The sequence below is a fragment of the Pelophylax lessonae genome (genome assembly GCF_965119305.1).
Source record: "Pelophylax lessonae genome assembly, chromosome: 5".
Taxonomy (NCBI): domain Eukaryota; kingdom Metazoa; phylum Chordata; class Amphibia; order Anura; family Ranidae; genus Pelophylax; species Pelophylax lessonae.
Genome location: NC_138772.1, coordinates 501,596,004 through 501,621,375, shown reverse-complemented (window position 1 = coordinate 501,621,375; position 25,372 = coordinate 501,596,004). Strand labels below are relative to the sequence as shown.

At 37.5% G+C, this 25,372-nt stretch overlaps 1 protein-coding gene across 1 annotated transcript in view; it reads left to right on the top strand.

Annotated features, from left to right (window-relative positions):
- CSMD3 (CUB and Sushi multiple domains 3) overlaps positions 1–25,372 on the top strand; it is a 1,619,578-nt gene that overhangs the window by 924,796 nt on the left and 669,410 nt on the right. The window contains exons 21-23 of the mRNA XM_082258441.1: positions 8,863–9,078; positions 13,344–13,532; positions 21,309–21,478. Coding sequence (XP_082114567.1) covers positions 8,863–9,078; positions 13,344–13,532; positions 21,309–21,478 — 575 coding nt within the window. The remainder of the gene's footprint in view (positions 1–8,862; positions 9,079–13,343; positions 13,533–21,308; positions 21,479–25,372) is intronic.

Below are 25,372 nucleotides of genomic sequence, written 5' to 3'. Positions count from 1 at the left end.
ATAAGAGCAATATCTTGCAGAAACACATGCCAAAGAAAAATACCCATGATCTTATCTTCACCGCTTGCCGACCGCCGCAAGTACATATAATGCGGCGGTCAGCCCCGGCCAGGCAAAGTGACGTACCGGTACGTCACTAGCCTGTGAGCCAATAGGGGGCGAGCGTGCGCCGCCGGAGGCGCGCTCCCGCCCCGCTCATTCATGGACACCTCCGCGCGAGTGATCGGCAGACCCGATGTCCGCCGGTCACTCGTGATCGTCCGCTGTGAAGGGAGAAAGGCAGGCGGCTTATGTAAACAAAGCCGCCTGTCATTCTTCCCTGTGTAACAGTAGAGATCTAATGGTTCTCCTATGTAGGACCGTTGATGTCTGCTGTTACATGTAAATCCACATCCCTGCACGGTTAGAAACACGCCCCTAGGGACATACTTAACCCCTCCTTCTCTAATAAAGTTAACCCCTTCCCTGCCAGTGTCATTTTTACAGTAACAGTGCATATGTATAGCACTGATTACTGTAGTAATGTCACTGGTTTCCCCAAAAGTGTCAAAAATGTCAGTCAGGGGTCCGATCTGTCCGCCGCAATGTCGCAGTCCAGCAAAACAAATCGCAGATCGCCGCCATTACTTGTTAAAAAAAAACAACAAAAATTACAAAAATCTTTCCCTTAGTTAGTAAACACAATAACTTTTGCGCAAACCAATCAAAATATGCTTATTGTGATTTTTTTCTACCAAATATATGTAGCAGAAAACAAATTGGCCAAAAATGTTAAAAAATTTTGATTTTTACATTTTTTTGGGGAATTCCATTTAAAAAAATGTGCAAAATATTGTTATTTTTGCAAAATTGTCGCTCTTTTTTTGTTTATAGCGCATGATCAAAAAATCGCACAGGTGATCAAATACCACCACAAGAAAGCTCTATTTGTGGGAAAAAAAGGACGTCAAATTCGTTTAGGTACAGCGTTGCACGACCGCGCAATTGTCCGTTAAATTCACACAGTCCCGAATCGCAAAATAGGACCTGGTCAGGAAGGGGGTAAAATCTTCTGGGGCTTAAGTGGTTAAGGAACCCATCAATTATGCATTTTTCTTTCCTTCCAACTGATTGTGTTGATGGGGGGATTTTGTAATTTTCTTTCCTTCCTGTAGCGCCATTGTGTTCTGCTTGAGGGAGCATGGAGAGCCTTCCCCACTAGCAGAATTCAAAGACCACTGCTGGCTTCTATAGCCACTGGCAGTGATCATATGAAAAAAGTCCAACAGACTGGTTGTACAGAAGTCCATCCATCAATCAACTTCAGTAAAACCAGCCTGCCCATAGATGGACTGAATCTCGCCAGTCCCTGCTGAACTGACCGAGAATGGATGTATCTATGGTCGGCTTTACTTTAGTAGATGTAAATCTGGTTGCAACAGAATTGCACTTAGTTGCATATTTATTGTTGTTGTCAATGCTTTATCAAATACACATAAAAATCCTGTACATTGTACAGAATTCATTTATTTTAACTAATATTTCTTATATTCCTTTAAAACCTACCAGAGAAATGTTTAGGAAACCATATTACCAATTTGTGTTATGTGTTAAATACTGTTGCACTTACCTAATTAGTGTCTACAGTATATAAATGTTGGTAGCCAGTACGTGCTTCACTCCAGGGTGACTGTTATGGGTGAGAATTAAAATCTTTTTTACCTTCTCTCTCAGTTACTAAGTATCATGTTTTGCATACTTTTGTTCTCTGTTCTTGCTTCAACTCCATTAAGAGAATTGCACAGTGCATTAAGTAGCATCATGAAGAACAAGGCAGTTGATAGCATTGCACTGATTAGGAGCACTCATGTTGTGAAAGCTGTTACATTAAAATAAGCTTAATTGGAACAAAACCATCCTTTCTCTACATTGGTTCTGTGTATTGTCATTTATTTCAATGTCTTTTCTTATGTTACTGTGCAGTGTTTACTGCATCATTGTTTTTGATGACCTGACTTTTCCTACCACTTTCGAGGAAGACGTTTTTAATTTTTTATGAGCATACACTTTATGATTCTGTGTCTATTGAAATAGATTTTTGGTTCAAATGTGAAAATTGTAAATTTATTGGTAACAAAATATACCAAAATTCTGAAATACTCCAGATGTCTACACACTGACAGGTAACTATAAATGAATATTTAGATTTAAAGCAAAAGTCACAAATCTTTTTAGTTAGATTCCCTTTGCTGCCAGAAACTATGTGATTGAGGTTGATTGCCAAAATATAGCAATTTTTCATTTATGGCAAAAACTAATTTATTATTCTCCAAATAATTATCCATATTTCTGTGATTTGGGGAGTCATACATGCATTCCAATGATTCATGTGAAATATGGTAGATCCAAATTTATACTAATAGTTTTTCACACTTGATGTTAGGTTGTAGATAGTGCTAACTGCCCAAGCTGGCAATCACCAAGAACCAGCACTGTCAAAGGAATAGGAAAAAATGAGTCAAAAATGATCTACCTTAACTGGAGGTACTGAATATTACTGGGTAGGTGAGTGTGTGTAATTGAAGAGGCAGTTAAAGCGGAGTTCAAGCCAGTACAAAAAAAAAAAAATAATAATAATTTAAAGTCAGCAGCTACAAATAATGTAGCTGCTGTTTTTTAATATAGGGACTCTTACCTGTCCAGGGATTCCGCAATGTCGGCCCCCCTAAAGCCAATTTGTTCATCGGTTCAGGTGCAGGCACCGGAATGGCAACTAAGGAGGAGGGGCTGATGCAAATAAGGAAATGACGTACCTCACCATAGAATAGCTGTTTGTTTCTCTGTGTCCATTTGCAAAGTGAATCTAATGGGAGTCATTTTATATTTACCAATCAGCTGTTGCACTTGCAGGGTTCTAAAGAGGAAATTGACAGGGTCTGCATCCCTTTAGATGTGATTTCCCTTTGGGAGCATTTCACAAAAAGTTATATTTTTGTTGCAGGGGATGCCAAAAATCGGACTTGTATATTAGTGCAGATTTTTGGGAAAATTAGTAAGCCAAACCATGTGTGTAGAGAATTGCCATATTGCATTGCATTTCACAGAAAATTAAAGTGTTGCAGATTGAAAATTATATGTAATTTCCAATACCCATGCAATTGTAAGGACTAGCCTTACCATAAATGTTGGACTTTAATGGCACAAACACAAGACATACCATACAAAAAAATATAAAATACATTCTTTTATACAAGAATATAGAATAATAAAATCCAATTGTGCCAACAACCTCTGAATAGAGGTCTGCCCAATCAAAATAGCAAATGTAGGATTAAGGACACAAACACCTGTAACACTTTTGTACAGATATACCAAACAACATAATATTGGAGGTGTGCCGGTCCCAATCCAGTGGTCAATGCGATTTGTATATAGCGTAACCTCCTCGGGACCATATAGTGTGAGGTATCAATCAGAATGGCTGACTGTAATTTGCCGCTCAAACAAATCTCGGAGCTGACACAGGGATCTAAAACCAAGCATATTCCCTGGGATAGCATTGGTATATACAAGAAGAATAATGGAGTGTAAAAAAAAAAAAACAATAAAAATGACATAAATCTTTCCGGTAGTTAGTAGACGCGATAACTTTTGCGCAAACTAATCAAAAAACGCTTATTGCGATTTTTTTTTACCAAAAATATGTAGCTGAAAACAAATTGGCCTAAAATGTTAAAAAATTTTGATTTTTACATTTTTTTTTTTTTGGGGATGTTATATAGCAGAATGTGAAAAAATATATATATATTTTTTTTCAGAATCGTCGCTCTTTTTTTTGTATATAGCGCAAAAAATAAGAATTGCACAGGTGATCAAATGCCCCCAAAAGAAAGCTCTATTTGTGGGAAAAAATACATCATTTTTATTTAGGTACATCGTCGCACAACCACACAATTGTCTTTTAAAGTAACAGTAAATCCTTCCGGTCCAGAAGTGGTTAATACCAGATTTTTAAATGGGAGAGATTGAGATTTTAACTTTTTGAACCAGCCAATCTAATTTTGGAAGTGTATGGAGAATTTATGGTCTACATTCTAATAGTATCAAACACTACACCCAATAATCCTACTAATTATTAAAATCCTAATGAACGTTATTTTCCCTCCCGTGGCTTTGGTGTGTGGGTGTGCGCATCCCCTTTCTTTTTCAAGTATATGTTCATGCTAAAAAAGGGAGTTTGGAAATTTGTAGAATATAGTAAGTATTCGTTTAAGTAACTATTCATCCTGGTGCATGTGCTTTTTAATAAAAATTCTATTACAATCTGACTTGTAATGTAATTGTATATACTAAAACAATTGTTATTATTTTCTATTTTTTCTCCCCACAAAAGTAGAGTTGTCCTTTAGGTAATGTCAAAGACAAGCAAGTGCTAGAGTTGAAGTGGTTAAATGATGTTGGAGATTTGTTGTTGAAATTCTCTGCAATAACACAGCAGATTTTTGTTGCCTCTGATCTGATCTTTGATCTATGGCATTGTTAGGAAAACTCAAGTGAGAACAAATGAGTCCTAGATGGCTGGTGACATGTAACATTTCACAGTAACACCAATCTTTCTTGAAAAAAAAAATCCTGTATCTATGAAATCAGAGTTAACAACAAACATGCCACTTCAAGGATGATTCCACTTCATCAGATGGTTTGAGGAATCCGTCCCAAAATCTTGTTATCTGTGTGCTGAGGAAAAGGGCTTTTCCCAAGGTAGACTCTCCAGTAGGTGTTATCCTGACTGTTATTCATTTTGTTTTATATAGCACTATCACCTGCTGTAGTGCTGTACAAATGAACACAAACAAAACAAGGGAGTACAAGTAAAACAGTATATTAAATATTTCAAAAGTGCAATACAAACAATTATTTTCAACCCAAAAGAGAAATAACAAGAAATAACATCAGAGGAGATCCCTGCCTATATGTATATGTTAACAAGATCTAGATAAGTGGGAACATTCATTCCTTAGGGTGAGTACAGATGAACCTAAATTTTGCCAGTTCAGTAAGGAGCGGCTGAATTTCGATCATTGTGCAGCCCTCCCATTTTGACAGAAGTCGATCATTGGATTCACTTCGGTTGAAGATCCACACTGGAGAAATTTCATTGATCAGTGGCTGCAAGTGCTAATCAGTGTATTCTGACAGTGGACAGTCCCCACTGTTAAAATACAATGTCACAGCAGGAAGGATTTCTCCATTCACCTTGCTTGTGTGTTGATGTGGGAATCCGTTCATTTTTTTAAATGAAAGCAAAACAAAAAACAAACTATGTACCAAGCTTTATTGTTCTGCTCCAATGAACTTCTATAAAGTTTCATTCTCTGCAGGTTCCATGTTTGTGTTATTAGGGGACTTGCAGTTCAAGAATGTCACTTGCCTAAGCCTAAACACTAATTTATTTTTATAATCATCTGAACTTTCACTTTAAATTTGCTAAATACATACCAGGTGCATAAAAACAACAAGTGAGTCTTAGTGCCCATTCACACTACCGCGACTTGTCAGGTGATTGGTCAGCCTGACAAGTCGCGGTCCATGCAGTGCTATGGGAACCATTCTAATAGGAGCAACTCAAGTCACTCCGAATTAGAAAATAGTTCCTGTACTACTTCGGGGCGACATCAGAGCGACTTGCATTGACATTCATTATCTGAAGTCCGCGCAAGTCGCGCCAAAGTCGCGGTGCACACGACTTCACAGGTCGCCCCCGAAGTCGTGCCGCGGTAGTGTGAACCGGCACCTACAGATTACCTGCTGCAGTGAAAACCTTGTCCTCTGCCAACCTGCTGTAGAAAAGATCCCCTGCTTTTTATGTATAAGCAGTGGCCTTTTTGAAGAGGTCTGACAAGTCCCTTCCTGAGTTAAAGCTAGAGCTCTTGAATTAGCAGAGATCGTAAGCTTTGCTTATCAGAGAAATATAAGTCTAATATAGCAGGAGGCATACCAAACCTATGCAGAGAGTCCACAGCTTCCAAATGAGAATCAGTGGTCTTCTGTGCAGAACAGCAGGGGGCATGACTGTTGCTTCTTTCTGAAGAAAATGAACTGTAAATTGAAACATGTTTTTTTGTTTTGATACACTTTAGCTGATCTGATCACAAAATTCAATTATTATACCTCTAAGGCCCCTTTCACACTAACGATCCGATCGGATCCGCCTGTCAGTTTTTTAGGTGGGCCTGATCGGATCCTCCATGCATCCCTATGGGGCAGCGGATGTCAGCGGTGACATGTTCGCTGACACCCTCATCCGATCCTGTCCGTGAAATCCGGACGGATGGAAACCCTGATTTCCATCCGTCCAGGGGATCGGATGGGATCGGATGAGAGCGGACAGGCTCCCCCATAGAGAGAAGCGGGGCTCTGACACCTCCCTCTCCACACACAGAGTGGAGAGGGAGCTGTCACCTGCCTGCTCAGATCGATCCCCCGCTGAGCAGCACAGAGTCTGCCGACGGAGGCGGACTGTGTGAAAGAGCCCTAAGGGCCAGTTCACACTCTTGCGAGTGCGGAAATTGCATGTAATATCAGAGCGCACTGCTCCTTCATTACATGCGATCGGATGTGTGGTGTGAATTCAGCCATACACTTTGTATGGCTGAAATTCACACTGCACCCGCACAAAAGACGCACAGGACCCTTTTTTCCAGCCGCATCAGGATCGGATCGCACAGTGGTTCACACTTGTGCGATCCGATCCTGTGCGAACTGTCAGATCGCACTGCGATATGCGATCAAACTGGGGGTGTCGTTAACATTTAATTGACACCCTCTGCATATCGCATATGGCAGTGTGAGCTCCAACAGAGTGATCGGTATTATCCAACAGTATATTTTTGTCTAGGCATACTTTTACATCACACGTGAATGAATGTGCTTTCTGTACAATAAATCACATTCATTTGATAAAGAGTTTTTTCGTAGTTACACTTCATTTATGTTTGGCAATACTTGACAACTTTCATCAAATGAATTCTTCTATTAAACTGTGTATGATGGCCTCATGTGATTTACCCTTCACTTTTAGCATTTGCGACCTATTTATTCCAATTTCGTATACTGGCCTTACTGAGAGTACACTGAAGTGAGTACAGTTCTCGCCTGTCCATACTAGATCTTTTTTTACTATAAAAGTCCAGCTACACAGACTTTCCCCTAACCTGTGACCTTGGCTCCATTCCCAGACTGGCTCTTTTTCTCTAGCGAATGCCTTGCTATGAAATGCAATTAGCGCCTTTTTTTTTTTTTTTGGACTTAACCCAATAGCCAACTTTGATTTGTAAGCTTGGTATACCGGTTTTTAAAACACTAATTCAGAACGTACAAAATATTAAAAAAGAAATAGGAATAGTGTAATTTAATCATGCTACAAGTACAGACAAAGTTTCCATTACTTTTACTGTTATAGAAAGACTGATTAATGGTTTGGACTGTGAAAATACTTTTAAGCTGTGCTACTGCAAGAGCATCAGTTAAATATTAGTGCCGCTGTGCATTTGTAACCATAGTTCACACTGCCATGCAGCTTGAATTATCAATTTTTCCTATTTATATAGAAATCTAATTTGTTCCATTTCTATGGGTAATTTTTTGATAAGCAATAGAGTCACGGAAATTCATTTGTGTAAGACCATTAAAAGACCTATAAGATATGTATATTCCCTATATTTTTATTGTGTCAGAAGAGAGATATGCAAATACCTTCTGTTTTAAAGCTAAACCTAGGTCTGGGTCCAAAGCTACATATAGACCTACAGCCTTGCAGGCTGTTTTGGAGTTACATTGACCACTGCTAATTATTGGCTCACAGACATTCTCCTCCTTCCTATTACACTTTTTTTTTTTCAGAAATCACTGCTGATGGCCCGCCAAGCTGTAAAATAATATCAGTAAGAATGGGCAGTTTGGTTATGCAGCTGGAGCTGCACCCGGACCCCATTGGAAATGTTATATTCAATATTTAATAAATGGAAATGCCATCATATAGGGATATATGGAGTGATTTTATCTTTTTTCAAATATTAAATATTTCAAGACATGTTGGTATGTGAGATGCTCGATGGGTAGGCATCCTTTGTGGGTGTTAAGAAAACAAGGGCACCTGTTGTTTCCACCTTCAAACTTCCTGTACTGACAGATGTATTGGGACTCTGAAAGAGAAAAATAGAAGAGGAAGCAGTGTGATGTCGGCCAAAGTTTTGTTTTTGCGAAAGACATGGCACAAGGCAGCCAGTCTATGGAAGATCAAATTGTAAATCTGGTCCTTATGATGACATCCCATTTACACAATCTTTATTTTAGGTGATTATGTTAGTAAAATAAATACTGCTGGAATGTCCCATTAGGTCAACATATGACCATATTTACAGAATATTCAAAACTACTTTTTACATGTACACCCAGCTAACCCTAGAAGGGAAAAATGGTTTCATTTTTCCTTGAACTATAAAGAGCCTTCTGAGTCCTCTCAGAACCTACTGCACCTCCTTTCCCCTAAAGTTATCTTCCTGAATTTAGTCAGAAGTGTCTAAAGGGGGAAAGAAAATGGAAAAAAGAGGTAAAGAAAAAGGTTTTCTCAAATGTTGGGGTCTGGGGCTGCACCCATGTTTCCTACTACCCTGAGAATTGGTCTTCAAGTGCCATTATAATAAATTCAACCCTGTTTTCATTTTGTAACATATGTTAAAAAAGCAGAAGATTTTTCCTTCTTTTATTTCTGACATTTTGCCCATAATGGAATACATGACTATTTCACCAATACAGTAATATTATATTTGAATTGTTTGTAATGATATTAGCTGCACTTCTAAATCTCGTTTGTTTTTTTAGGCGTTCAGTTCACCTTTCACACCTTTCATCTGGAAGATCTTCATGACTACTTACTAATTACCGAAAATGGTAGCTTTACCCAGCCTCTGGCACGGCTCACCGGCTCTGAACTCCCTGCAGCAATTAATGCCGGTCTCTATGGAAATTTCAGAGCTCAGTTGCGATTTATTTCTGATTTTTCAATATCATATGAAGGATTCTACATTACCTTTTCTGGTAAGGAAATTGTCAGCATACACTTCAAAATGTAATTGTCATCTTTCCTCTTCAGTGATGATAAAGGAATAAGTTTAATAAGTTAAAAAAAAACAAGTTACCTTTGTTTAACTAAACTTTTATTGTCTCTAGCTTTAATAATATCAGATGCATCTATGTATTAAAATACAAAAAGCTGAATACAGGCTAAGATTAAATGGTATGTAAACACCAAAATAAAAAAACTTATAGTTGCCTCTCCTCCATTAGATATTGTTAGTTGAATTATACTCTTCTGTTCCTTTACTTTCCACTATTTGGACCCTGTGATTCTGCTAATAAGAACGTATAAATACAGTATTTCAAAGGAGATTATATAAACTGTGGTAACCTGCGTACTCCAAGGTCCCTGAATAAGAAACATGGTCATGATTTAAAGGGCTTGTAAAGGCAGAAGGTTTATGCATTAAGATTAAACACCTTCTGTGTGCAGCAGCCCCCTTTAGCCCCCCTTAATACTTACCTGAGCCCGTCTTTATCCAGCGATTTTGCGGGAGTGTTAAATCTGCCTGGGACTCCCCTTCTCTATGGCTGAGACAGCAGCCAAGCGCAATTGGCTCCCATTGCTGTCAATCAAAATCATTTAGCCAATTAAGAGAGAGAGGTGGCTGAGCCGGGTCAAAGATCAGTGTCTAAATGGACACAGGGAGCTGTGACTCAGCTTGGGTGCCCCCATAGTGAACTGCTTAATGTCGGAGCACTCAAAAAGGGGGGGGCAGGAGAGAAAATGAAGGGAGCCGTGAAGTGATGGATCAATGCTGCTCTGTGCAAATCCAACTGCATAGAGCAGGTAAGTATAACAAAAACAAAAGAAAAACAAGACTTTACATTTACAGTCAGGTCCATAAATATTGGGACATTGACACAATTCTAATCTTTTTGGCTCTATACACCACCACAATGGATTTGAAATAAAACAAACAAGATGTGCTTTAAATGCAGACTTTCAGCTTTAATTTGAGGGTATTTACATCCAAATCAGGCGAAAGGTATAGGAATTACAACAGTTTGTATATGTGCCTCCCACTTTTTAAGGGACCAAAAGTAATGGGACAATTGGCTGCTCAGCTGTTCCATGGTCAGGTGTGCGTTATTACCTCATTATTCCATTTACAAGGAGCAGATAAAAGGTCCAGAGTTAATTTCAAGAGTGCTATTTGCATTTGGAATCTGTTGCTGTCAACTCTCAATATGAGATCCAAAGAGCTGTCACTATCAGTGAAGCAAGCCATCATTAGGCTGAAAAAAAACAAAACGAACCCATCAGAGAGATAGCAAAAACATTAGGTGTGGCCAAAACAACTGTTTGGAAGATCCTTAAAATGAAAGAACGCACTGGTGAGCTCAGCAACACCAAAAGACCCGGAAGACCACGGAAAACAACTGTGGTGGATGACCGAAGAATTCTTTCCCTGGTGAAGAAAACACCCTTCACAACAGTTGGCCAGATCAAGAACACTCTCCAGGAGATAGGTGTATGTGTGTCAAAGTCAACAATCAAGAGAAGACTTTACCAGAGTGAATACAGAGGGTTCACCATAAGATGTAAACCATTGGTGAGCCTCAATAACCTCAAGGCCATATTAGAGTTTGCCAAACACCATCTAAATTAGCCTTCACAGTTCTGGAACAACATCCTATGGACAGATGAGACCAAGATCAACTTGTACCAGAGTGATGGGAAGAGAAGAGTATGGAGAAGGAAAGGAACTGCTCATAATCCAAAGCATACCATCTCATCAGAGAAGCATGGTGGTGGTAGTGTCATGGGGTGGGCATGTATGGCTGCCAATGGAACTGGTTCTCTTGTATTTATTGATGATGTTTTGGGAAATATTATCTACTCATATTCAGCCAAATGCTTCAGAACTCATTGGACGGCGCTTCACAGTGCAGATGGACAATGACCTGAAGCATACTGCAAAAGCAACCAAATAATTTTTTAAGGGAAAGAAGTTGAATGTTATGCAATGGCCAAGTCAATCACCTGACCTGAATCCGATTGAGCATGCATTTCACTTGCTGAAGACAAAACTGAAGGGAAAATGCCCCAAGAACAAGCAGGAACTGAAGACAGTTGCAGTTCTTTGTTCATGATTTAGTTCACAGCTAAGGAATATATGAAAGACAATCAAGGGAGATTTTCTAAAACTCAATCAGTCATAATCTGGTGCAGCTGTGCATGGTAGCCAACCGGCATCTAACTTCAGCTTGTTCAGTTACGTTTTTAGAATAGTAAATGTAAACAAACCAGTGTTTGGCACCTGAATATTTAAAAAGAATACAAAATGATGATCAGAGACCTAGGCCCACAAAACTGTTTATTAATTATTTGCTGTACTATGCTAAGAGAGAGATTATTCTGAAGTGGATTGCCCCCTTCTCCCCCCCTCGGTGGTCTCCTGGGAACACTCTATAGATGCTGTTCTGCCATTATATAAACTGACTCACCTGCTGAGGAACTGTCCTAAAAAATTCAACAGGGTATGGCAGCCTTGGCTAGCACCTATGAGTTAGGAGCAGGTGCTGGCCTTGCTACGGATCTGGTGTTCCCTGGCGAAAGTACGGAGGGAGGGTTAAAAACTGTAATCCTCTGTGATAGTTTTGATTTATGCAGTACTACTTGCTTGATACTTGTATCGCCTGTTACGCTGTTCTTGTATTGTTTATCTATTGAATGTGTCATTCCAATTTTTTCAATAAAGGAACCGTTTGAATCGTAAAAAAAAAAAAAAAAAAAAAAAGAATACAAAACAAATGTGGCTGCCCCTTAAGTGAAATTAATTCCACTTGTGTACAAATAAATCATAAAAGTGTGGCGCTTACATAAAAAAAAATCTATAACATATAACCAGTGATATAGAATTATATGAGAAAAGTTCAATGTGACATGTTCACAACACCAATAACTCTTCAAAAAAAATGTTTCTATAACTCTGTATCTTCACCACCTGTGCTCAAAAGTGTGAATACACACTCACCGGAGATGTTTGATTCCTTTTTTACAGGTGGTTCAAAATGTACTTTTAGCCCTCAGATGCTGTGTTCACCCTGTGCTGTGAATAGGCTCCAATGTCTTACATGATGACCAAGCAGAAGACATGATGTAACACCTCATTATGTAGTATGGAATAAGATACAGTAACGATTAAAATAGTAATGGTTACACTCACATGTATGGGCACCCATACATGTGAGTGTAACCATTACAATTTTAATCTTTAATATATTTTAATAAATACTATCCAATGATGTACAAAAGGGGTCAAACATCTCTGGCTAGTGTGTATTCACACATTTGAGCATAAGTGGTGAAGATACAGAGTTATAGAAGAGTTTTTCTGATGAGTTATCGGTGTTGGGAACATATCACATTGGACCTTTCTCATATAATTCTATATCACTGGTTATATGTTAAAGAGTTTATGTAGGCCTGAAACTTTTATGATTTATTTAAGCTTTGACAATAAAACCTGGAAGCTGATTGGTTTCTTTGTGGAGCTGCCTCAGATTTCCCATGCTCCAGTTTTAGTAAATATTTTCCAATGAGCCCTAATATGCACAGATCTCAGTATGTATCCTACATTTTCTATAATTATGTGGGCTTGTTTATAATAGTTTTAACTTCCTACCTCCCCAATTTAGCTTTGCTTGCTGTGTCTAAATCCAACTCTTCATCTAGAGTGTCAGTGACTAGAAGGCATCTGATCTCTGTCAATTGCCACCCTGTGAACTGTCTTTACTAAGAGTAAAAATACCCACATTCTTAATTAAAAATAAAATCAGTATTTTTGTCATTTTCATAAGTGATATACATGATGTCTTTGTATGAAAACATACATTTTAACCTCTTTCTGCTGATGTGGCACATATATATGGCTTCTGGGTGGTGGGGCTTTAATACTAAGTGGCTGCATATATGTGTCTATTTGTAAGCAATTTCCTGTGCTGATAGAGCTCTCACTGCACACTCTCAGAATAGCAACTAACATGTAACAGAAAACTTCCAATGCATACTTGCGATCAGGAACTTTCCGTTGTGACAGCCAATCACGGCACAGCAGTCACATGATCGCAATATTCACCTCCACCTCCCTGTATTTTGATCCGGTTAAAAGGGCCAGGAGGCTGCGGCGGGAAGGGGTTAACACATGGAAGTAATGTTTAAATACTAGCTTAAAAGATCCTAGCATTCTAAATAATATTTCCAATGTTTATTATTTTAGAATACAGCTTAGAACCATGTGATGATCCAGGAATTCCACAATATGGAAGAAGGCATGGCAACCATTTTGGAGTTGGAGATATCGTAACATTTACATGTTCATCTGGATATCGCTTGGAAGGAATATCGGAAATTGTTTGTCTTGGCGGTGGGCGTCGTGTGTGGAGTGCACCTCTGCCAAGGTGTGTGGGTACGTGGTCAGCTGCTTTCATTTGCTTGTCTGTGTAGTCACTGTTCAGAGATGTATTGCAATTTTATTCTTTTGTTTGCACTATATATTATAGATATAGGTGGATATTGCTGGATTAAATCTTCATTGAATTGAATCCAACCACTGGAATCCTTGACAAATATTAGCAACCAGCATGTAGTTCATATGCCAAACTAATCAATGTTAGTACTGTTGGCCATTTAATGCAGACATTCATACTGAAATATAAACCTTTTAAACATTTATTAAAGATTTAACATGCATTAAAAAAAAAATTAATTGCTTCTGTATTTTGGAACTACTATTAAAAAATGATGATGACATACAGTATATTGGTAGTTTTTTTTTTTTTTTTAATCGCAATCCTCCAACTCCCTTACTGCTTTGATTTGCTCTTTTACTTGGCAAGTATATTTCTAGCCAAACATTTTATTTGTAAAAAGCACAGAAGGGTGAGAAACTGTTTTCATTGCTGTATGTGTCTGTTTAGGAACCTCTCCTTCAATTTTTATCCTTGTGAAATCTCCTCTCATTTTTGAGAGCTTTTTTCTTACTTCCTTGTTGGGGCAGGAAGTAAAGGGAAATTTCCCAAGGAGAAATAGACAAAAATAGACACCTGATAAGCATTCTTCTTTCTCTTTTCTATAAAAAGTAAAGAATTTCAATAGAAACATTTTTAGTTTAATTGCTTGTTATATAAAATCACCTTGAAAATTATGGAGCTGAATTATGATATGTACACTTGAGGAAATAAAATTAGATACATACTGTAAAAATGTAGTAAAAATAGTAGTAGATAAAAATAATCAAAATGTTAATCCATGTGGCAGTGTAAGTGACAGTAGGCTCCATTCACAAACCTGTATCTGCCACTTTAAGAATGAGGTAAAATACCAACATTTTTCTAACTTTTTTTGGGTATTCAGAAAAAAAAAACTAAAATACCACATGTGCTGTTTTATGAAGTGATACAGTATTTTAATAGTGAAATCTTATGGTAATTTAATTACTGGTCTGGTATTGCGGGGGCCCACACTGTTTTTATCCATGATTTTTTAATGCCAGCAAAGCTTATCTTTACATTCAGCTGTCGCTGGGGAACCCCGCTGACAGCTGATGATTCATTGCTTTTTAAGGACGTTGTGGCCACCACTCCTTAACAACCATGACAGTTACTGGTTGTTAAGGACGCGGGCGGCTGCCTGTTCCTTTACAACCATTTAAAATCATACACATTCCTTAAATACAGTGCCTTGCGAAAGTATTCTGCCCCCTTGACCTTTTCGACCTTTTGCCACATTTCAGGCTTCAAACATAAAGATATAAAACTGTAATTTTTTGTGAAGAATCAACAACAAGGGGGACACAATCATGAAGTGGAACGAAATTTATTGGATATTTCAAACTTTTTTAACAAATAAAAAACTGAAAAATTGGGCGTGCAAAACTGCTGTCCTCTGCATTGTATCAACCTATCTCCCAATGCACAGTCAGCAGAACTGATCTCTACTTTGACAGATTATTTCCACAGGGGACCCAACTTTGGCTGCACCCTCTCCAACACAACACATGAAATGGGACCTCTTTTGTCTCTGAGTCAGTCTGGCCCTGCCTGTAGGCATTTATTATGACTAGACACTCCCAGGTTGGAATCCTACTGTGGCAGACTACAGTATGCTACCATCATTCAGCAGTAGTAACAGTTACAACACCAGCATATATTAAAAATTCGTGTGGCCCTGCTGTAAATGATCTGCACTTAAATATGAACTTGTTAATAATTTAACCCCTTCCGACTACCTTTTGCATATAAATGCTAATAAATGACCCCCTCCTTCGAAACACTACAAGCCTACACTTTTCGTGGCTGGTGGCTCATTTGCATATAATGCTAATAAATGACGACTCCTTCGGAAAACCACCAGCCTACACTTCTCGAGGCTGGTGGCTCATTTGCATGTACATGTTAATAAATTACCCCCTCCTTTGGAAAACCACCAGCCTACACTTCTCGTGGCTGGTGGCTCTGAATCCTGGCTCTGACAAATTTGTTTCCCATTGATGATCAGGGACCAAAGTGTTGAGCTGACAGCTTCACTGAGCAAATCAAAGCCTTAAGCCTCCAGATGAACACTGCCACTTTCAGACTGCTGTGGAACAAATGTTAACAAAAACTTTTACATTTTTCTTTTTTTTAACCGCTTGCCGACCGCCGCACAACGATTTACGTCGGCAGTCAGCCCCTCACAGGCAAAGCGGCGTAGGGCTACGTCGCTAGCCTGTGAGGGTCTAGGGAGCGAGCGCGCGCCGGCGGAGGTGCGCTCCCGCTCCCGCGCGGTCACGGACACCCCCGCGCGTGTGCCCTGCGGACCCGATGTCTTACACTAGTAGCCACAGCCAATCACAGTTAGAATCACACCCCTAGGGACACACTTAACCCCTCCCTCTCCAATAAAGTTAACTCCTTCACTGCCAGTGTCATTTTTACAGTAACAGTGCATATGTATAGCACTGATTACTGTAGTAATGTCACTGGTAACCCCAAAAGTGTCAAAAATGTCAGTCAAGCGTCCGATCTGTCCGCCACAATGTCGAAGTCCCACAAAAAAAATTGCAGATCGCTGCCATTACTCGTTAAAAAAAAAAAACAACAAAAATTACAAAAATCATTCCCTTAGTTAGTAAACGCAATAACTTTTGCGCAAACCAATCAAAATACGCTTTTTGCAATTTTTTTACCAAACATAGGTAGCATAAAACAAATTGGCCTAAAATGTTAAAACATTTTGATTTTTACATTTTTTTGGGGGAATTTCATATATAAAAATGTGAAAAATATTTTTATTTTTGCAAAATTGATGCTCTTTTTTGTTTATAGCGCATGATCAAAAAATCGCACAGGTGATCAAATACCACCAAAAGAAAGCTATGTTTGTGGGAAAAAAGGACGTCAAATTTGTTTAGGTACAGCGTCGCACGACCGTGCAATTGTCCGTTAAATTCACACAGTGCCGAATCGCAAAATAGGCCCTGGTCAGGAAGGGGGTAAAATCTTCCGGGGCTTAAGTGGTTAATAATCCTTTATTATTTTTAGATATGTAATTGAATTTGGCAATTACACGATTAAGTAAATGGCACTGCAGATCCCACTGAAGAATAAAATGTGTTCATTGTGCAGAAAGAAGGTTTTTTTTTTTGTAAATGAAGCCTACAGCCTGCATGTGATCATTATGTCACAGCACACATAGTAATCACATGATTTAGAACCACTCTGATTGTTTCCTGATCATCAGTGGTGGTTGGAGCTGTCAGCATCTGGATAAAGCGTCAACTGCTGGCTGTCAAAGGTAGAACATTTATTAACTATCTCAACATCAGACAATTTCTCTCCATTCCTGCCCAGGCCAATTTTCACACTTTGACTGAATTACTCATGCACCACTGTATCGAAACTACATTTTTATCTTTTTTTTAAACAGATAGAGCTTTCTTTTGTTGGTATTTAATCCCCCCTGGGTTTTTTCTTTTGCTAAATAAATTAAAAAGATCTAACATTTTGAATTTTTTTTGTAATTTTTGTAAATAAATAAACTTGTTCATAAATGTAGGCCAAAATGTATACTACTACATTTCTTTGGTGAAAATAACCCAAATCAGTGTATTTTATTTAGTTTGTAAATAAAAGTTATAGAGTCTACAAACTATAGTTTATATATATCTGAAAATCAATCATCTCTTTTCTTGAGTCCTGAAAGTGCAAGGGAAGTACACATTTACCCTAAATTACCCCCTTTTGGAAAGTAGAAATTTCAAGGTATTTAATAATTGGCATGGCAAGTTTTTAAAGTTTTAATTTTGTGTCACAATTTTTTTGAAAATAAAGACATTAAAAAGTTGTTTTGTCACAATTTTTTTCACATACTATCACTGTCGCTCATCCTGACTGGTGACAGTATGTTAAACTGACTGGTGACAGTATATTTGTTAACATTTTTTTTTTAAACTGTGACCAGAAAAATACCATATTACCATAGTAACACTGTACTACCCAGGGGAGGTGATCAGGATTTCTTTTTTACATTCTACGATCGCTTTTAACAGTGTTAATCAGTGTTAACCTGTTTTCTGAATGAAGTCCATTCATTCAGTGTGTAATATTGTAATTAGCTATTATAGGCCACAGCTAATCACATACTATAGATAGGCAATGATTGACCCTGTCTGTACCATGTGATCATTGTGACCAATCACATAGATCAACACAATAGTACACAATGAATGGTATAAATGGAAGCCATCCTTTGTGTACAATTATCATGTGATCTGCTGTGATTAGTGACAGTGATCCCATGGTACCAGCAGAGGCCTGCTACACAGATCTGCCATATGCTGTGTCCAGTGGACACAGTGGGTGACAGATCATATTGCAAATTGGCCCATGCTTGAGGTGCGATCTGGGGAGGATGTCATATGACATGCACCCAGGATAAGAGAACTCTTCCCCAGCCATCATATTACAATAGGCCAGGCGGGAAGCAGTTAATGTATCCCCAGTAAAAGGGATCATGCTATATAATAAACAGGATGCACACAGGAAGGGGCTAATGTCCATAAATAAACTGTATAAACTTATTTGAAGTTGATGTCTGATGTTTTGGTTTACAGAGTTCAATAGCTGAAGCTTGGATTAGGTGGATCTTCTTATTACTTTGAGTGAGCCAGGGTGACTCAAACATCTCTCTCCCCATTGTTTATGGTTTTACAAATTTTGTTAAATAAAGGCAGTCTAAAAGAAATAAAACACTGTATATATATATATATATATATATATATATATATATATATATATATATATATATATAATATTTGTTTAAAATAAATATAATAATCCAAACCATTACATTTTTAATGATAAACAATTGTTTCATTGTAATTAATTCTCTATTAGGAAAATTATAACTTGTCAAGATAAATATCACGGGTTGGGACTTAGCAGGGTAAAATCACAGGCAAGTCACCACAGATTAGAGATTTAAACTTAACCTAAATGTACTTAAAATGAAAGCAGTGAAATAAAGTTAATGTTTTCAAACCACTGCAGAGTCTGTGACATCAAGAAAGTTGAGCTTGAGGCATTATGTACCTTTGCTTGATCGTTACTTCCCAGTAATCATTACAGTGCAGCCGTGGTGTGAGGAAAATGTCAAAATCAGTAATGCTCAGTTACATTGGATTTTTTAAAATTCCTTATTGGTGTTAGTCCAGTCTGCCTGTACTGTATATCAACAGATGTGTTAATATAGATCGAAATGGTATATATACACAGATGAACTGGAATCTCAAAAGTACTCAAACAAAATGTTGATTTATTTTTTATTTTTTGTTTAATATTCGTAAAAATGTAGAGAAGTTAAGTAATATTGTTTGTAAAATGTAAATGTAGAGATATTAAATTAGACATTATGACAACATTTTCTATTTATATAATCGGTGCATTTTGCAGTTCTATTTTCTTTAGCTTTTTTTAGCAATCCAGAATATTGTATAGTGCACAAGCTCTGTAGATGGCACATTATCAGGATTCTTTTTAATAAAGTTGCTCTGTAACTTAAGGGGACATTGTATTGGTCATGAGCATGCCAAAAGGTATACTTCAAAAGAAAAAAAAAATTATGTTGTTTGGATGCCATGTGGTTGGCAATTACAAAATAAGGTTAATATTTTAAACAAAAATGGATGAGATTGATGTCATCACCTGTTATTTTAGAATGCGCCTTGTTTGGGCAACATAGATATAAATGTAGGCATACTTACAAAATAATCAGGCACAGACTAAGGGAATATGATAGGAAAAAGAAGATGAATGTTGTGGAGAACAATGTGAAGAGAATGGCCTACTATCCTGATCTATTCTCACTCATATAAATCATGCACATATGTGCACTGTCTATCACTGAACCACTTTGGACGGTCCCAGAGAATTATGTCCTCAATCTAGCATTAGGGAAGACTTGCTTTAAAGGTTGTAAAGTTAAACAGGGTGAATAATTGACAACTTTCAAGCAACTTCAGCTATTTTTGGTCTACTGGGAAATTAATATATGATCAAGGTGGTTGCCTAAAACCAAGCAATCTACTACCCACAGATTTAATAAAACACCTGAAACTAAAATATATTTATAAAATAATGACATTTCATCAAAAGTGTTTAGATTTTTCCACCATGTTCAATGAACTTTTTTTTCTCCAAATTATTACATTTGATTTGAAAGGACTTTCGCTTGATCAAATTGCCACACATACAGTATGGCCAGTTTAAGGATCATAATACTTTCAACCTGAACATGCCTGCAACAATAAAGTCAGACAAGAAAAAAAGTAAATGGTATTGGTGTTCCAATGCAACAGGCCCTGAGTGAGCCCCACAGGGAACCGTGCATTTAGAGGAAACACCCAACCTGGGACTTTGTAGGCAGGAATTGATTGGCATAAATAGATAAATAATAGAAAGAAACCATTTAAAATACAGTAATTTTATTGATACATATATACAAATTGTTAAAAGAGGAAACACATAGATGCAAATGCATCAAAAAACAGACAGTGTAGAAAATGTGTAATACATAAAATTATGAACCATATCCTAGAGTATTGGGGTCACCCAGGTCCAACATGTTTCGCCAACTCTGCGGGCTTCTTCAGGGACCATGAGTGCTGGTGACCTCTATGCAGGTTCACTATTATAGAATCTGGGCAACAATCAAAAGTCAGCAATTAATGGCATGATCTGCGAGTCCAGACGGGGAGTGCTCCCACTCCCGGACTACAGTCCAGACACAGAAGTCCTCAAATAATGGTGAAAACTGGACCGGGTAATACCAGACAACGGTTTCAATATGGCGGCCAGCAATAGAGGAAGTATATCTGCTTTCTGCTAAAGATAGCAATGTGTCCAGAGATGTGTGTTCTCAGCTCGGCGGGTAACGCCGATCAGTAGTCAGACATTGAAAAATACCCCATGGGCAGACTTTGACATTGTTTTATGGTCCTTCCTAGGGAACTCCTGTTAAACAGGAGTTTTAATTTAGGCAAGTCAAATCAATGGCAATCAAGTGGTCAAACCCAAAAGGCGATTGTTAGCTTGATGGTCCATAGGAGATTTTTACAGCTTTATGCATATATTTCTTTTATGCCAGCTCCAACTCCAAGTAGCAAGACTGACCCTAACAGTCCAAAATACACAAGTAAATTCTGAAAGTCTGCAGCACTTCAAATTCTTGTTCCCAGTGTGCAGTGTTCTCAGCCTGAGGAAGGATGTTCTGTCTGAAAGCATCCATTGTGATGGAACACTGATGACTTTAGGCACATTATGACTGTTATTTAATGAATACAAGGAAAATAATTTAATGTGCTACAGCTTTGGACTTTAAATACAGAATATATTATTTTATATTTTTTTCCCTTCCTTTTTTTTTGGTTGGTCTGAACATATCAGTCTTATAGTGTAGTCATTAACCACATGCCATCCAAACCATGTCTTTCAGTGTCTTTCATACCACTTCAGGGATTTGTACATCCCCATGAGTAGACAATTGTGCTTTCTCTAAGAATGTTAAAACTGCCAGTTTAAAGGGATCAGGTTAGTAATTATGTTAATGTGCTTAGTTATGTTTTACAGTTTCACTGGGGAAAGCAGTTACAAAGCACAGCACTGCCTATTAAAATGTCTTCTCTCACTTTGTGCTTTATCTGCAGCTGAATGTGGAGCATCTGCAACAAATAATGAAGGAATTCTGCTGTCTCCGAATTACCCACTGAACTATGAAAATAATCATGAATGTATTTACAGCATTCAAGTACAAGCAGGGAAAGGAATCAATATCTCAGCCAGAACATTTCACTTAGCACAAGGGGATGTTCTTAAAGTAGGTTATTTGGATAAAAAGTATGCATTTGTGCTTTTAAAATACTTTCAATTCTGTTCAGTTATATAAGAATTCATTTTCTAAGATATTTCATGAAAATATTAAATTAAAAGTCAAATAGTTTCAAGATTAGTTTCACTGAGTTCTATTTATTTGAAATACTGTTATGTTAGATTATATTCAGGCTATACTGTATATTGAAAAGTAGATTTCTCCCTGAAAGCAATAAGTGGGGGAATATTTGCCTGTCCACTGTAACACTGGCAGCCAGCACAGTTTGTGTGACTTGCTGGAAGGACTACAATAACACTCAGCTTCTTATCAGTGAGAATCAGCCAGGCTGCATCGAGTATTGAAAAACCTCTGTGAGCAAATATTGGAGGCAAATGTTATTCCCCTCAGTGTAGCTAACCCTCAGGCCTCATTCAGACCTTGTGTAACAATAATAAAGAGTTCCTGCTTGTGATCTTTAACCCTTTTACTACGGAAGCCTCCCAGTCCTTTAAGAGTTCTTAAAGTCGGGAGGCAGAGGTGGGCATTTGGATCATGTGACCACTGTGATTTACTATTACAGTGGTCATATAATTGGAAAACTCCCGATCCCCGCCAGCTACCATGCTAGGAGTGCGCTTTCAGCACGGTACGTGGTTTACACAGGGCCACATATATGCGACCTCTCGGCATAAATTTCCACACACTGAGGGGCCACATATATGCATGCAGCTGGCATGAAAAGCTTAAAGTGCAGAAACACATGTTACGCATAAGGCAGCCCATTCACTTCAATGGGCTCCCATATGAGTGTTTTTCATCTAAAAGAAGCTTATGCTCCTTTTTGGGTGAGAAGCTTAGCCCAATTTTTAACTGTGCTTTTTGTCATTATTGCCACATGATTCTGTGGCACGACAATCGTGGCAGAATGGCACCACGTTTGAGAATATTAGCACCCAAACGTGCATCGCATGTTCTACCATGATTTGGAGTTATGGGCAGATTTTCAGCGATTCTGACAACATTTTCAAATTTCTCCATGTGTACGGGGTCTTAGGGAACATTTTACAGGGCATCAGATGGCTTGTGGCTACCTTAAACCACATCTCTAGGGAAAATCAGTCCAACCACTCATTTACAATTTAGGAAAAATAAAACTTAACCCATTTTGAAAGGAACTAAACCCTCATATTCTTTTCAGCCAAGGAAACTGCCATCTTAGCATCTGTTTGATTTTCAACTGCCTTGATGGTGCACATGTGATTAGTTATGACACCAGCCATTTGATGGTTTGACAATTAGGTTGAGAGCACAAGCAAATGTGACAGTTAGCAATCCTGGCATGCTGGGAATATATCTGTTTTTTGAAAACGTTAAAGGATTTAGTTTCACTTTCACTTACCTGAATCCATTCATCCATCCTTATGTTCATATGTATGCTTAAAGCAAATATGTTATTTATTGCATTACTTAAGTTATTATAGCTGATTGGCATTGTGTTTCTTAAAAAGAAACCTTTACTCATTAGTATGCAGTTTGCCATCACCAGTCTCTTTGTGGGAAAATTGTAGAGACTTGTCAGGTTAGTCAAGTTGCTTTCAGGTTAGTTAGCCAGAAAGTATTGATGTTAGGAGTAGCCAAGCAATTAGGAATTTTAAGTAGGAAGTCAATAATGCAGCCTATGTAGTTCTCACAGTACAGGTTCCCTTTAAAATATTATATGTGCCTGTTGCACCATATCTTATTTTGCTTCATAATGGACTGTTTGACCTGAATCATTGGAATACAAATTGAGTAACTCAACTACCCAAATCTAGTTCCATCATTTTAATGGATATGGAAAGAATAAATTAATTGTTCCTAGTGAAACAATTTCTTAAGTATGGTAAACTCTGTGGGAAAATCACTGATGTCCTAGAGTGTAGAACTATAAAATACTGCTTGACACAAAAAAAAAGAACCAACTAAATGCATTATTTCTGTCTGTATAGCATATATATTTGAGAGGTTATTGTACTTTATCCTTTAAGTCCTCCATACAAGCATTGCATGTTTCAATGGCATTAAGCAGATAATAGATGTCATTCTAGATGTACAGTATGTAATTAATTCTTCTGGATGATGGATAAGAAACCAAGATTCTACACTGAATAATTCTCAGTATGGCAGGTCAAAATGCTTTCACAAAACCATGTGCTGCTTGACTAGTTTTTCAAGAACAGTTGTCTTCAGTATCATCCCCATATGAAGTTCATTTCAAAAGTAATTTATCTTGCGGGCCTTTTATTGCTCTGCTGTCATGCCCCAAGGCAAAATTATAATTTTAATGTATTTAAAGTGTTGAAAATGTATTTACAAATACATGTAAAGTGTATACTATTATTTACATGTTGTTTTACCAAGTAAACACATTTAGTGAGTGTATTTTAGGCATTTTGTTAATATATCATCCAAATGTGGTGAAGTTCGCTACGAATGCATCTTCATAATTAAAGCGGTTAATGATATATGAAACAGAAAACAATGAAATACTAGATTCTAACATTAACTCCAAGCAAAGAAAGGTCTCATTCAACTCAATCACAAAATTGAAACTTCCTTTATTTATGTTTTTACCTTTAAGCAACATTTTAAATAAGTTTCAGATCTCAGGGAACCCCAGCTGCAAGTTTATTTACTGTATATCTACAAATTCATAGTACATTTGCATGATCAAAAAGCAAAATATTTAACCTCTGGGGCAGAACATTTTTAAAAACCCCTTTCCCTGTTTAATGTTACAAAATTATATTTAGAAAAATGTAATACTGATGCAATTGAACAAATAATACGATTGGCCTTAAAAGAACAGCAGACAGCAAAAATTGCATGTCTTTACATTGGTGGTTAGTGGGAAAATGCCCCTTAAATTGATGGTCAGTGTAGAAGTTCCACTTTACATTTAGAGTTGGTGGAGACATTTTCCCTGCATTGGTAGTCAGTGGAGAAATGCACACTTTCACTGGTGGTAAGTGAAGAAGTACCCCTTACATTGGTTGTTAGTAGAGAAGTTCCCCTTTATATTGGTGGTTTGTATAAATGAGAGATCAGTCCACGCAAGTTTCCTGTGGTAGAAAACTGTAACAACAAAAGGAGAAAATATATGGTTCAGAGGGCTTGCATAACATCTGCTTTAAATATTAGCCTATTCTTATATATTAAAAGCATGACAGCAACAAAGTAATTTCATGCACCAACAGGCCTTTGCCAGGTAAGTAGTTCATACCTAAAAGATCACCATTTTTCAATGTAAGGACATTTACTGTACATTTTGTACTGCCATGCTTTTAACTTCAAAGAAGTAATGAGCTATTGATTCAAACCAACATTGAAAAAGTCATTTGTGAAGAGTTTTAAAAAAAAAAAGTGGCATTGGGATGGGTACTGGAGCTCAAGACATTTTAACATTTTGTCCAATGTGGTTGGTGTGTGCTCTTATTTTTAATGAAACTATACTGATCCAGAAAAAGCCTGGTTAGCCAACATGTAATGTAGCTTTCTATAAAAGCACCATTATTGTATTACAAAAAAACAAAAACTATATTTTATAATTTATATTAAGATAGTATTAGGACAATACATATACCCAATATCTCAGTAGATAGTATATTTCAACATTTATATGTTAACTCCTTTCATTAGCCTACTTCCAAACTATAACATACTATAGTATATATATATAGATACTATTTAATCAAAAAGTATTGGGATGCCTGCCTTTACACCCGCATGAACTTTAATAGCATCTCAGTCTTAGTCAATAGGGTTCAATATTGAGTTGACCCACTCTTTGCAGCTATAACAGCTTCAACTTTTCTTGGAAGGCTGTGTCCAGAAGGTTTAGGAGTGTGTCTTTGGGAATGT